This window comes from Molothrus ater, chromosome 14 (assembly GCF_012460135.2).
Source record: "Molothrus ater isolate BHLD 08-10-18 breed brown headed cowbird chromosome 14, BPBGC_Mater_1.1, whole genome shotgun sequence".
In the NCBI taxonomy this organism is placed as follows: domain Eukaryota; kingdom Metazoa; phylum Chordata; class Aves; order Passeriformes; family Icteridae; genus Molothrus; species Molothrus ater.
The window spans coordinates 13,282,082-13,297,277 of NC_050491.2; the positions used below are offsets into that span (position 1 = coordinate 13,282,082).

Consider the following 15,196-nt stretch of genomic DNA (forward strand, 5'->3'; position numbering starts at 1 on the left):
AATTCCAAAGGAAAAGCACAGAAGGGTTAAACACTGCAATCTCTTATGTTGCACTTCTTGCCTTGCTTAGTACAAGTCATTTTAATGTGCAGAGACTGGCACATGTACAACAGAGGTGAATGCTGAATCCAGTCAAAGTATGAGATGTTTTTGACTGAGCTCTTCAGAGCTACATTCTCTAGATTGCAGGAAAGGCTGTTTTGGCATAATAAACAGAAGGCTTGCGAGTCAAAGCCAGCAGTTATGGTCAAGCATTGCCTGCACACAGATTCACATGGACAGCACCCAACATTCTCTCATACAGGAAAGATTCTGAAGCAGAAATAATTTCAACTGTTGGTAACAGCTGCTATAAAGGAAAGTTTCAGAATTGTTAACTCAGAGGGAAGAACATGTTAGACAAGGTGCTACTCCTCAGGTTTAGGAGAAGTTCCCAGGAAAGAGGTTATTTGTAACCTATATATAGGGGAATACACGGATCAAAAGAGACTGAAGTGAGAACAGCTTTCTTCCTTCTGCATGCACATGGTTTACTCCAGCAGCAGGAACAGAGAAGTTGCTTTTAAACTGAATAATGAAATGGAACTTTAAAAAGCAAAAGTAAGATTTAACTATGAAGTGAACAGATCAATGGCATTTTTACAATTTCTGACCTTTCAATCTACCAGATCTCAAATGGATTGCTTTCTTAAGCAGACACATGTTGCTATCTGCTTGCAGTGCCATTTAATAAAGAGAAAGGCCTTCTTAGAGGATTTTTTTTTCCTGTCCAGAAATAAAAATTTAACTTAACTCTTACCATTTTATCTTTAACACTGGGTAACAAAAAAGCCATTAAAAATCCTAGAAATTTAAGAACCTAGGAAATTACTGAAATCAAGCCTATCCAGACTTTAAAGGCTTTAAAAAAATATTCAGTTTTATGAAACAACCACCTGGTTTTTCTTCCTTTTTCACTTTTTCTAGCTCTGGAGAAGACTGGGGTTTACTACTGATTCTACTCAAAGATGTGCTCCTCTTCTTTTCTGTTCCTCCTAGAGACCAAGCGTAAGGAAGATTATTTTTAACAAGATATGATTTTCTAAATTGCCATCCCATGCTTTGCTTTCACTAATCAGCTAAAATCATCAATGTATCATTATGAAGCACTATTTTCTCATTAGTTAAATGGTTTGGCTACCATTTGTCTACTTTCCCCCCACCCTTCCACTTTTCAGAGGAATAAGGCTGGTTTAGAGACAGTTACCCAATATCTGGCACTGCAATGTGCATAATGATATTTATGCCACAGTGCACAGACTGCATCAATGCCTGAGTGAAAACATTTATAAAGGAACTGGGACATGGTTTAAAGTCATCTTTGAATATCCCATTTACTGCCTCCCAATTCTCAAAACAAACTGGTTTCTAGCACCTTTCTGCTCCACCTGCGAACCTTTGGGTGCTGACTGCTGGGAATGTGGAGGGACTTTGTTACTCAGTCTGTTTAATGAGGCACTTCTCTTTGTGGTACCTGGAAGTGAAAGTGCATGGATTAATTATGCTGAAAAGCCCAGAGGTCCCCTCCAACACCTGCCCCACTTCCCTAAGAGAGAAAGGAATGATTCAGTTGCTTTATAATATTGAATTCTTCAGAAGCAGAAAAACTGGATCAGGGAAGAACCACTTTATGTGAAGCATTACTTATTTTATTTCTGCATGTTTCCAATCACAGCAGCAGGATGTCATCCACAATAGATTCTTGTTTGACCTACTGAGGCCATCTTTGTACACCTTTAGAATACATGAGAATTTTAAAAGACAATTGTTCACATTCTCTATGAGTGAGCCTAGAATTAACACAGAACACAGTGGTAAGTGGAGATACTCCACTGATCCAGGACAAGCATCATTTTCTCATTTCCACATTCTGCTCCTTCACCCTCCCAGGCACACATGCACAACAGAAGCAATCTGGTTCATTTTGTGGCTGTATTTAATGTCCTGTGAATTTACCATTTTTTATCAAACTGACAGTTCTCCCTGAGTGTCAGACTGAGAGCACAGGATCACTCTAAGTCACCCCCTACATCCTGACCACACAGATCACTTGGAGTCCAAATCTGTTGTATTTTAGGCCACCTGAGAATATTTTCTCCAAAGTGACTAAGGATTCACAAAGGATTTCAGAGTATGACAACAGTTTGAAAGCAATCCTAATTAGTTGATAATTAGTGACTTCCTTTGTAAGAGGTTTAATTTGTACTTTACAACCCTGCTTCTGACTCATATCCAGAGCTGAACCCTGCAGACACATAATATATAAATATAATTTAAAATCACAAGCAGCCTCCAGTGACTCAGAGCCCCTGCCAGTATAAATATAGTCACTGATTTCCCCACCAGGCAAAGAATGGATGAGCACAAATTTTTCTGCTGCATCACCTTCCAACACAAACCAGCAAAATCACCTTTAGCTGTGTCTGTGTCAGGGATTCTTTTAGCTCAGTTTGCTTGATCAGAGGCTGCAGGTTGGCAGAACACTGCAGCACAGACGTAGCTGAATCTGCTTTTGTATTAAACAGCTTTTAGCTTATTCATCATTTTAGACAAACAAAAAAGCAAAACCAGAATCTTCCATTTTTTGTGATATAGGCAGGTTCATATGAAACTCTGGGAAGGTTCCAAATAACAAAATCTCATGCTAAAACAAGCCAAAATATGTGCTCCTACAAATAGTTTTTATTAATCTTAACAAGTATATTAGGACAATTCCTTGTCAAAATTGATTTTTTCTGTCCCATTGGCAATCAAATGACTGAAGCTGTCTAACAGAAGAAGGTAAACTTTATTTTCATACTGTTTCTATTTTGCTGAAATTTATGGGTGTAAATTAAGGCATGCAAATCCATAGAGATGATGGGAAATTATCTGTGAATCATTCACCAAGATTTGACTTTAGTAACAGAATTACAGAAATAAAAAATAAAAAACCCAGCAGTTTTTACCATGTTTACCATTGCTCTTCTCCTCTAACAGAGATCACACCAACTGGGTCAAAGCCCTGACCAGTCAGGCTGGATTAACAAATTGCATGAAATGCATCTGAGATCAAAATACGAAGTGAGTCACACAGCAGGGGAGGAGGGAGGAGTTTTTATTCCACCTCCTGTCTCCTCCCCAGGCAGAGCTGAGCAGTGCCCTGCTCCCACAGCCCCACTTACCTCGATCTGAGGCATTTAACAGAGCTGCAGATGACGAGGACAGGCCTTTGCTCACGGCAGCCTCTGCCTGTTTGAGGTTGGCTGTGGAGGGCGAGCGTTTGCTGGCTGTGGAGAGAAGTGAAAACTTCAGAACCTGCCCTCATTCTGAGCCTTTCACACCTTGCTGAGAACTCACTCTTCAAGTATTACATCCTGAAAGCTATTTCTGCTTTTGTTTGATGACAAACACAAAATTTTGTTTTCCTTTGAACAGGTTTGATACCATTAGCACCAGCTGGGACAGGCACAGAGCAGGTAAAGTTTAGTGGAGTCATGCCAGGATTTATGCATTTGTGTGCAAAAGAGGGATTTTTAAACCCTGTGCCCCTAACATGAAAAGACAAAAGTTACTGAGGTTGTCTGCTGTTATCAGACTTGCAAGACCCAGAAATTCTCCAGATTTTGTTGTTATTTTCTTTCTTCATTCCTGCCACATAGGTATGTCAAAACAGTTTTTTAATCACTATTAATAAATCCAAACCAAAACAAATTATTTTGGAGGAATAAAACCAAGTCCTAAGGAAAGGCAAGAAAGCATTCCTATTTCTGACTGCTTCACAAAGGTTGCTGTATTTTAGAAACTGCCATTTTTTCTCTAAAAGTTACTCTTCAGTTAATGTTTCCTATCAAAGCTGCAATTTTTCAGAAAAAAACCTGCCACACGAGGCATTAATATTTTTTGTATGTGTATACAGATACATATACATGGATAAAAATGACATCTCGTGTGGCAGAACTGGAAGTTTATTACAAGGCAGATAAATACCTGCTTTTTAATTTCAAATAATGTACTTTCAGGATGAACACTACTCCAGAGTGTGAAAGCCTTGGAAAAAGCATGTACCTGTTGCTACAGAAACTCAGTAAGCAGAAAACATTAATGTACACAGAGTGGTACAGACCATCACAACAAACAGACAAAATTCTAAACATCTAATACAAGTAATCAATTTTACTGACACACTGCACAGCAAAGATGATTAATCTGAACTCATTAGTGCATAAACACCAAAGGACACAGCAGCACTACTCACCACAGAGGCAACATCTTTTCCCTTTGCCAGCATGCTACAACAGCCCCTTATAGCCAGAGCCAGGACATGAGGATTCCTATGGACAGCCCTATGGGAAGCTCTTGGGACAGTGAACAAGAGCAAAGTCCCCATGGGGTAAGAGGGAGATCTACTGAATCTAGTTTAGAAGTTAAGATCTGAACTTAGTGCATGCTTCCCCAACATAATAAAAAGAAGAAGAAAGAAAAAAAGGGGGCCATTTTATGAATGGAGTCTGAGAACTGGGATAACTAAACAGCCTTAAGAGGTTTTATATACGAAAATGAGGAAGCTCATAATTCATGTATTCGGGTGCTTTTGAAGGGAAAGGCTTCCCTCTAGTGTCTGCTCTTTAAAGGAAATCCTGGCTCCTGACTGAACTCAACTGAGTCCAAGGCCTCCAAACATCACAGAGACACTTCACACAAATTTCTCTTGGCTCAATTTAGCACTTCAGCATTTGTATGAAATCTGAGATTTGGTCTATCACCTACTGGGACCCAGGTACAGAGGTCAATGCTTTTTCAACCAATACATTTGCATGATCAGATGGCCTCAACTTCTTCCCTACCTCATTCACAGAACAAATTCTGCAGACTTTAAAGTTCCTTTCTCCAGAAAAAAAAGCTTTAGAAGACAGGCAGGATATTCCTGCCTCAATCAAGGGGTTTGAAATGCAGGAAGCACGCAGCCCACGTGACACCAACTTCTCTATTTTTCTAATGGAAGGGGGAAAGCAAACTGCAGCAGCACAGCTGAAGAAAGCACATGTCTGCCATGCAGCAGGACTTGGAACTGGGCAAGGAGCTGGGAAACATGGGATCTTAAGAAAATCACTCAGAGTGAGGAGCTTTCAACCCTCACAGGATTTCACTGAGAGAGGGTGCTGCAGCATTGCCTGAGGCTGGATAACATTAGGCTACATGAAATAAGATCAGCTCTCTCTCACTTCCTTCCAAATTTCTACTAGGACAAGGAAGCTCTTTATTTAGCAAGGAGAGGCTCTGGCAGCCCCATTTCTATTCTAATTGCATGTCTCCAGTCCTGATGCACCTGAACCTCTTGTTCTGCTCAGCAGGCACCACTAAAACACTCCCTTTAGCAGGACTGTCATCAAGGATGCTTTATTGCACAGCCTGGCCATTTCTCCTGGCAGACCCACACCCTGCCTGCTTCATCTCAGCACTGACAGCAATGCCATTAATGTAACACTTGACTCTGGGGCTTTCATCCATTTTTACATTTCTCCATCAGCGGGATCCCTGCTGTGGTCTCATGAATCACACTCAACATCCCACAGAACTGCTGATGGCTGGGGAAATGTTCCATTACATGGGCTTCACTTTCCAGAGCACACTATCACCCAAAACCTCTGCTCTGCCACTCAATGTTCCGAAATATTACTGTTGACACACCCTGTTCATGGAAGACATATCTGATTCTGCATTTTTTTTTGCATAGCACTACAATAGACAAGAATGCCTTTTGTCCTAAAATATTTAAAGAATATTTGAAATCAGTTCCCCAAATGGTTCTCATTTCAAGAAATGGGGCTTTAATCCCAAATCTGCCACAGAATTTGACAGTGGAAATATAATATTGCATTGAAACTTCCTCCTGATATGCAGTTAGAGAAGATGCACTATTCAGCCACAATGATGTCATGGACTAGAGCTCATATGGTGTCATTTTTCAGAGTAAAAAGAAAAGGTAATTGTTGTCCTTCCAGAAAATATACAAATATAAAGCAAAATGGACCATATAAGGATTTTTTAGAAAGCCAGCCAGACTGAAATATCCCACATGGCTTAGGTAGATTTCTAATAATAAAGTAATGAGTTCTCAAAGATAAAAAGAACTACTCTGAAAGAGGAATAAATATGAGAAATGTAAAACCAGTCATGGTTCCACATTATCCACCCCACACATCATAGCTTCATGTTTGAAACATTAACATAAAATCAAACACAATTTTAAAACAATGTGGGTGCACAAGGGTTTGACTAGGACATTGCATTACCTGTTTATCTTCATAGCAATTTTTTTCCAGATTGGTGCCAAGTTACCCAAATTGATCTACTGCCACTGAACTATCTGCATAGTTATTTTATGATGCATAAATCACAGTGTAAGCACTTATTATTGTATCAGGAGCATTTGTGTTGGAAGATATTTTATCTTAAATATACTTCAACAGCACTGAAGATCTTCCTCCACAACAGAAAGGACAGACAAGGCTCATTTCCTCACACAAATCAGGAGAGAGCAAAGAGCATTGTTTTGTGTTTGTTAGTAGAATAAAACCCAGTGCTTTCTTAAACATGTGAGGCAAATGTGATTTCCCAGTTTCATGGTTAAATGATATTTGGTAGTGTGAGATACAGTGAATGGATTTATCTATGTATCCAAGGAACACATGTAAAGCAAATAAACCAACCCAGCCAAACTGGCTGGTTTTTTGAGAAAATTAGGGGCTCATGATGTGCAGGGCAAGGGAGGAGAAAAGTTAACTAAAATACACATGCTTCTGCTGTATTGTCAGAATAGTTAAACCATACTCAGTCAGACCTCACTGCATTTTCAAGTCTCACTTGTGTGTGTCACAGACAGCTGCACTGCATTAGTAATGTTGTGGGCACGCACAGACTGCCAGGATTCAGACTCAGCTGGGTCTCAGCTGAGAGTTTTCACCTCAATCTAGCTACAGAAAATAATTTTGCTTATTAAACATTTGTATCAATGGTCCAAAGCATTTCCATGAATGGCTCAGTCTGTGCACTGGAAAGTGCCAGAAATCCAATGAAAACATATTTCATGTATAGAATTATCTTTAGGTAATTGGGACAGCTCTGATTTTGCAATACCCTTCATGAAAAAAGTATCAAACTGCTCAAGAGACCCATTCCCTTTCACAAAGTTTCACTAAAATATCCTTGATTTTGCAAATGTTACTTCAACTGCTGGTAAACCAAAGCAAGAAGGAAACAAACCAAGACCAACCATGTACTTTTTGCAAAGCAATGAAAGAGTCTGAAACTGCCCTTAAACCCTCCAAACCTTATTCAAATACTTGCCCATAGAAATTTCTCTTCTCCCTGTGCTGTATCCAGACCTCTTTAAAAACCCAAATGCACATAGCCTTTCCCTGAAAATTCCCTCAGCATGCCATGACTTAAGCTGTAGTTGAATTAGCTGGGAGGGATAGCCAAAATGAGGGGGGCTGCTTTCTACTTAGGGATCACATTTGTTGCACAGCTGGCCAAGATCCAGGAAAAGATCTAAAGAAGATGGTTTTCCTTAGTGTGAGAAGAACTCAAGCTTAAAAGGTTAGTAGTGAGTGTAAAATAACAGAAAAAGAAAATTTTCAAAATCTGTACCACCAGTTCCACCTTCATCAGTGCTGTGTTGTTCTGTAGAAGAAGAAGGTTTGTAAGCTAAGTCATGAGGTCAAATAGCAAAAAAAAGGCAAGTTAACCAAAAAATGGGATGCTGCATATCATAATGACAACTAATATCAAAGCACTTTCAAACATGTTATAAACACACACTCAAGCTGACAGAAAATGACAGTATCACATTCAGTACAATTCCACCAATATAGAGGATAGGCTGAACTGAAGCATTTTTTGATTTATTTCATTCCTGGCCAATAATTTATGTTATTTATTGGTGGTTAGGTAGTGCATGAAAAGATCCCTTCCACTGCAATCTTTATTTGCTGGTCTGATTTCAGAATGTTTACAAGCAGAAACAGTTAACTGTGAAACAGGAAATTATCTGAGTTCAAATTAAAGACTGTTAAAATGCATCACCTAATCCAGAATAGAATCCATGATCCAAGAAGCTTGGAGTGTCCACTGCATCTCCTTACCCACTACTGGGCATTCAAAAAATCAGTCAGCATTCCATAACTCCAAGGGTGTGTTTAAAACATTTTAGATGTGATATTAGAGTACAACTGGGTACTTTTGATTTTCATCACCAAAATGGAGTTTGGTTCATGTAATGGAGTGCTAGTCTTAGCACTCCATTACATGAACTGCATTTAAAGGACTCTGAGTTATCTTAATATTAGAGATCATGATTCCCCCTAGCTGATGTTTAAGGGCTGGCAGTGCTGTCACATGCTGTATTTCCCATGGAGCTTCTCTCTAGCTCTTCCCAAGGTCAGAAATAGCTGAGTGTGAGCAGCATTTCAGGGCAAGTACAGATATGACATTTTCCCAGGAGCTACCCACAGATCCTGCTTTAAGATCCCAGATAGGAAATGATGCCCAGGTCCCTATGAATGGTGCTCCATCTGCCAGTGTTCACATAGAACACTCCATGATTCAGCCCTACTAAAACCAGTGCTGCTTACCTGTTTTGCCTTCTGAGTCTGGAGTCACAGACCCCCCCCATGACCATCTCTTCTGTCGTGTTTCCAGGCGCTGACTCCGCTCCAAGGTGCGATGCAGAACTGCTTCATAGCGCTCCTACCAAACAACACCTCCATGAAGCTTAACTGTTCACCACAGCCATGCCAGGAAACAAAATACAGACACCCCACCCCCCTCAGTATGATTTATAATCTGTTTTACACCTGGCTGTTGTTACGAAAATTATCATGCAAAGAATGCTGGAGGTAATTAATGGCTTCAAAACACTGCAAACATGATTAGGTTGAGCTAAAGCACAGATAATCTATTCTACTCTTTACTTAAAATAGACACCAAACAGATTTCCTATTCAGTAAACAGCACTATTTATTTTCTAAATAGGGATGAACCCCAAACTGAGCAATTGAAATTATTTATATCACCAAGTTATTTCTAAAGGTGATAAAAATTCTCCATTATAAAATACCAAGTATAAAGTTATTTGTATTTTCAAAGAACTGTAAAAACAATGACCCAGGTCTTAACAGACACTGACAGAATGAGAGATGTGATGAAACCAGGAAGAGCGAGACATAAAGGCAAAACTACAAAAGAAGACCAATCAACTTCAGGCCTCAGCAACCATTGCTGACAGGACAAAGGGGGCTGAAAGAAGCTTTTGCTGCTGTCTCCAGAACTAGTAACTGCCAGCAGGGGAGCTTTAGCTCTTGTGCATAAAGATGAACCATGCTAGACTCTTTCTTGCCAGCCAGGTTTCCACACGTGTCAACAACACATTTCTCTTCTGGATTAGTTATATCCCAAGTGATCTTTTGAAGCAGTATTTTCTGCAGATACACTGCAGTAAGATGTCAAGGGAACTCATTATACAGTCATTTCTCCCACGTGGGGACACTAGACTTTCACCTCCTTTCAACACCATTTCACAACACAAACTAAAGAAGTCACCGTGCAAAACACACAATGTAAACCTGGAAGGGAGGATTCTGCTCACTAACAAAAGATAAAACTAAAAGTTTTTGTTTGAAGTACAGAGCTTAGCTTCCCCTCTGTTAGAGAAACCTGAACTAGAGTTTACCTAAGGTGCCAAAGTACCCAGACATTATGTAATCTGTAGATTGTATTTCCATGGAGGCATCTGCAGTGCAGCAATTCTTCAGTCAGAGTTAAAGATATAGGCTTCACTTTACAAAAGACAGAAATGAGCTCAAGACCTCAATATAGTGAGCTCAGAGATATGCAGAATACCTGAGGAGCAGGGGGGAGACAGGGATGTGAATCCTCACCACAGCTAGTGGTCTTCAAGATTTTTCGAACCACTCCCTTTTCCACAGTATTTGCTACTGTGCTACTGCTCCTCCCTTATTAGAAGATTAACTAAACGAGACCTGGCTGAAAAAGGTAATAATAAGTTAACAATAAGAACTTGCACATTTAATATGCAGTAACAGAGCTACTTGTTCAAAAGGATGGAATAACTTCATGTATTTCTTTCTGCTGTCAGCTTCTACCCATTGAGTGAGTCCCAAACTCAAACTCTGCTCTGCCTGTCCATGTGCAGTCAGAGCAAAGGCCAGTGAGAACAGACACCACACAGTTCAAAGCAGCAAATGAAAAATACACAGATAACATCAGCACCTTTCATCATACAGGAATGAATTCTGGTTTAGAAGAATTAAGAGAATGTGAGTCTCAGGCCACAGCAGGGCTCCAAGGAAACAAGACACAGAAATTAGAGAAGTCTAAGACCTGTCACCCACACTGATTTACAGACAGACTCTAAAGGTGCTCTGAAGGTATCTGGAAATCTGGGAATATGGGGTGGGGGTTTTGCTCATGTGAGAAACAGCCAGTGGTCAAACAGCCACAGCTCCTGAAGTCCTGAGTGCCTCAGCTACAGCCAAAGCTCTATGGGGAAGGTGGACATGTGCCTACATAGCCCACTGTAGATGTGGAAAATACTTTTATGTTCTAACACATTCATCATTTTCCTAAGTTTCTCCTTCACAGCACTTCAGAGCATGGTAATGTAGGAAAACAACATAGCTCTTTTAAACTGCATGGTAATGTAGGAAAACAACATAGTTCTTTTAAACTATGGAACTTTGATGTGTGTTACCTTTTCCTCCTCTATTTTTTGTTTCCTCTTTTCTTCTACTGCTGCCCTCCGTTGTTCCTCTTTTTGCTTCATTTCTTTCAGCTTTCTCTGCCTTTCTTCTAACTGTTTTTCATACTGGAGTTTTGCTTTTCTCTCCTTTTCAAGGATTTGTGTCTCTTTGGCAGCTGTAAGAATATTTTAAAGAAAAAATTAAAATCAAACTTAGCCATTCATTGATATTGCAATACAACTTATAAGCAAGAGATATTCAAGCAAAATTCTTACTGCCTGAAGTGAAAATGTACAGGAAGATGAGCTTGCAGAGGTGACAACAAACAACAGACTCATCTTTAATTCTGTCCCCAGGCTGGAAGTGGAATTAGAACTTTGCCTGCTACTAGGCTTTACTGTCTAGACAGGAATATCAGGATATGTATATTCCCTAAATTAAGCATACACTTTTCTTATCAACATAATAGTGATGTCTCTGTAAGGAAGCTGTAAATTAAAAATCAAAAAGTAGAATTTTCAATGCTGTAGCTTTTTTTTTTAAGAACAAAATATAGGTAATATTTAAAGCACTGAATGACAAGATGGGAAGACCCTACAGTTCCTGCATCAGAGTTCAAAATAGTTCTATCACCATTCTCTGCAGCCTCCAGCAAGGAACAGCTGTGTGCAGTTCAACAGGAAGCCTCAGGTCCTGTGACACAAAGCTAGAATGCACAGAGTATTTTCCATGGCCAGACAGATGAAATGAACCAAGAGACCAGATAATCACACCAACAATGCACAGGGAGCATCTACACATGGGGCGTCCAAAATATTTCTGACTTTTATATGCATCATAATACTACCCTGTTCCCATATTAGGCTAACACAGTAATTCCTGTTGTTGTGAGTGTTTGCTTTTATGTTGAGAAACAAACACACAGCTCAGAGAGACATCTCTCCTCACAAGCTAGGAGCCCAAGACCCAGCACTGCAGGGCACACTGTGACCCTTTCATCTCCTGCTACACACACATGCACTGATTCACATCACAAACAGCATAAAGCTGGGTAAGAGTTTTCTGCTGTTATCTAGTTCAGATTCCCTGCTAAGATAAAGTCTATACTGCTGACACTTCAATGCAGAAATCATTTCAGTGTGCTGGGAAACAAGGGAAGCTGTGTTCAAGGCAAACAAGCCATTCAAGTAGCTAAATCTTTTTTGGTTTTCTCTGAATCAGCATTCTCCAAACGTCAGTCTTCAGGGCTATAGGAAGGACTTCTAAGCTAAAAGTTCTGTTTTCCAAAGTGTTTTTGTTAAGGCTTTCAGTAAGGGGATTAGCTAAATTTGCTGGGTGGTCACTAAGAAATGGAAGGTCAGAAGTGACACTGAGCTTCAACAAGCTACAACTCTCTACAGTGTTTTCCTCTCAAATCAAAACCTTCTTCTTTCAGGTTCACAGATGGACACTGATGCAAGACCAAGAGCAGACCTTGTCTCCTGTCCCCAGCAAGCTGACAAAAAGTGACAAAACATGGACTAAGGGGGACAGTAATTCCTTTAAGAGAAACATTTTAGAAAATGGTACTTTAAGTGAAACATGAAAATACCATGTTGCTTTTCCCGCTCTTCTCTACGCTCCCTGGCCAGTCTTTGCCTTTCTTCTGTTCTTAGCATGGAACCATCTATCACTGTCAAAACAAAAATTGAAGACACATAATTGTCAGTGACTTTGAACATTCATATTTAAATAAAATGTCAAAAGTCTTTACTATCAAAAGGAGAATGAAACTTCCTGAGACATGCACATACCACCAAATCAGTGCACACTCTATAGAGAGATTAAAGACACCATCTGAAAAATTCATAGAAAGCTGAACATCCTCCTCTTCCCCTTCTCCATTCCCTCACAACACTATTTTTAACAGGTGCAAGAGAAAGCAAACATTACATTAAAGGCTCAATAAGTACAGTCAAAGGAAAGCCTAAGAAGTCAGACGTGTGAGAACATCCCCTATTCCAAATTCAGCCCTGATCCTCATTCTTGTACATATTAACTCCCATGAACAAGAATGACAGGAATTTAGGAAAGCGTCATCTGGGACCAGATAGTTCACCTGTCATCACAAATTCACAGCACTATAGGACAGTGCTAACTCAGGTAGGAAATTACCAGCTCATTTGCAGACTAAGCAGAATCAAGACTTAAGCAGTCTTTGCAGGTATAAAAGCTTGAATTTCAGCAGGAAGTGAGCTGGTAACTTGCCCAGTTACCATCATTTATCTTTGCTCTCATGCCCTGCTTACAAGACAGGCAACTGAACTCTGAGTCAGTCAAAACCAGAAATCTGTCATCAAAACCAGACCTACAAACCATCTACCACGTGCTCTGATGCCTCCTGAAGAAAGAGCACCAAACTTTCCTCTAAATATGTTCTTTTCAACCCCTACTAACCCTCCCTTGTGAGCCCAGCACTTCATTAAGAGCAATGACCTGTAATTATACCTGGTTTAGTCGCTGTCTTTATTGAGGTCTGCACTGTAAGAGGGCTAATGCCACTTTGGCTTCTTCTTTCTTCTGCTATGGCTTGGGCTGCAGCAACTGTGAGAAAAAATCAATCCACATTAAGAAAAGCTCTACAACTGAAACTCATGAAATAAATATCCAACATAAATACATAAAATTCTACTTGAGGTCGCTGATGCTTTTATTAATTAACTAACTGGGGGCTGCTCAACTTGTAAGGAAAAACTTGTCATATGAGACTTGAGACCTGGCAGAGCATTTTGTTGTAAAAACATTTATCAAACCTTATGTTTTAAGACTACGGAGTTTCAAAGATGAAATTTATTTAATAACACTTCTAAAACAAACTCCATTATTTTGCAAAGTTATATGTGACTTACACTTAATAAAAGAAACTCTTTGCTACCACATGAGCAATTGTGGGCTGCACACATGTATGTAATAACCCATTAGCACTGCTAGAATCATATTCTGATGAGACCCAAGCAGGGAGAGGTCTATGAAGACCTGTCATTACTTCATTACATGAAAGAGAAAGGGGATTAGCTGCATAAAGTAAACCACTGAAGGATGCTTACAACATACTTCTGAAACAAGAGCTTAAAAAATAAATTTAAATTACAAATTAGACTCCAAAACAGTAAATTGAGCATTTGTGCAGAGACCCATTCACCTTATCTGAGTTTCACCAAGGTAACTTCAGCAAAATGCAGGGCTACAACTCACAGATAAACACACAGAAAGGAAATGCTCCCAATATTAATTTTGCTAAATAAAAAAACCATTAACAAGTCTGGGAGACTAATTTACTGTATCACTCTCCCCAGATTTTCTTTGTTTTGATATCAACCTTCACTAATCACTTTGCAGGGCGTGAAGAGTTACAGGGAAAGCAGGCAGGGCAACCTGTAAGGCAGCATTACCCCAGCGCCCTGCACAGCTCCACAGAAGTGTCCCCACACACTGCCACCCTGCTGTCACCTTGCCTGACAGGCACTGGGAGCTCAGCTGGCTTCCTTGGGAAAACCCAGCTTCAGGGGAAGAAGGGAACACACCCACACATGGGAAAGTTGAGGCCAGTTTTACACAGAAAAGGCAAATCCACAAAAGGAACACGTAACGTGCTGTGATCTCACCCAGAAGGTGAAGGACCAATAGTACAAATTGCTGTTATATTTTAAGAATGGAGACTACAACTTTGCCAATGATCTGACTTCCCTTTAATAAGAGGAGTGCAAAATGCAAAAGAGGAAGGAAGAGTCTCCCTCTTCTCCATGCATTGCCATGACAACTAGTTGTGTCATGGTAATAACCCTCCCTAAGGCTGTGCCCAAGAACAATCACCTCAAAGTGTTTAATCCCATGTGATTTCAGTGATAAATGCTGATTACAATACTTATTCAGCAACTCTAAATTGTCACCCGCAGCTGTTGCCATGTCTTGAATTAATTTCTCATTGCAGCAGCAAACAAAAGTCTTCCTCAAGCCCATCCTATACATCTCTGAGGCTCTTTTCACACAAGTCACAGACCAGATATACTACAACATGATGAGATTACCAACTGGCAAAAAAATAGCTTAAAAAAGGCTCACTGTTTTTTTCACTCTCTAGATCAGACAAGTCAGACAAAATTCTGATTTTTTGTACACTGTTGCATGTCACAGGGATGGGAATCCAGCCCAAAAAAACACCAAGTGACAACAACAGAATTATCTATTCTAACACAAATAGAAGTGAAAACAGCCAGAGGAAAAGCAGCCCACTGCAGGTGTTCTGAGAGCAGAAATGTACACCCAGGGCATTCATATCCAATGACACCTCTGTACATCACAAAGGCTGAAGGAACATAAGCTTCTTGAAAAACCACTTAGATTTCAGACAAATCCAGAAATCCAGGTACATCTTT

The 15,196-nt window shown here is 39.9% G+C and overlaps 1 protein-coding gene across 1 annotated transcript in view; it reads right to left on the reverse strand.

Annotated features, from left to right (window-relative positions):
* Positions 1 to 15,196, reverse strand: part of MAP7D3 (MAP7 domain containing 3) — a 42,712-nt gene that overhangs the window by 16,405 nt on the left and 11,111 nt on the right. The window contains 8 exon segments of the mRNA XM_054516337.1: positions 936 to 1,034; positions 1,415 to 1,513; positions 3,204 to 3,308; positions 7,672 to 7,704; positions 8,655 to 8,769; positions 10,793 to 10,956; positions 12,373 to 12,453; positions 13,269 to 13,364. Of these exon segments, the coding sequence (XP_054372312.1) occupies positions 936 to 1,034; positions 1,415 to 1,513; positions 3,204 to 3,308; positions 7,672 to 7,704; positions 8,655 to 8,769; positions 10,793 to 10,956; positions 12,373 to 12,453; positions 13,269 to 13,364 (792 nt within the window).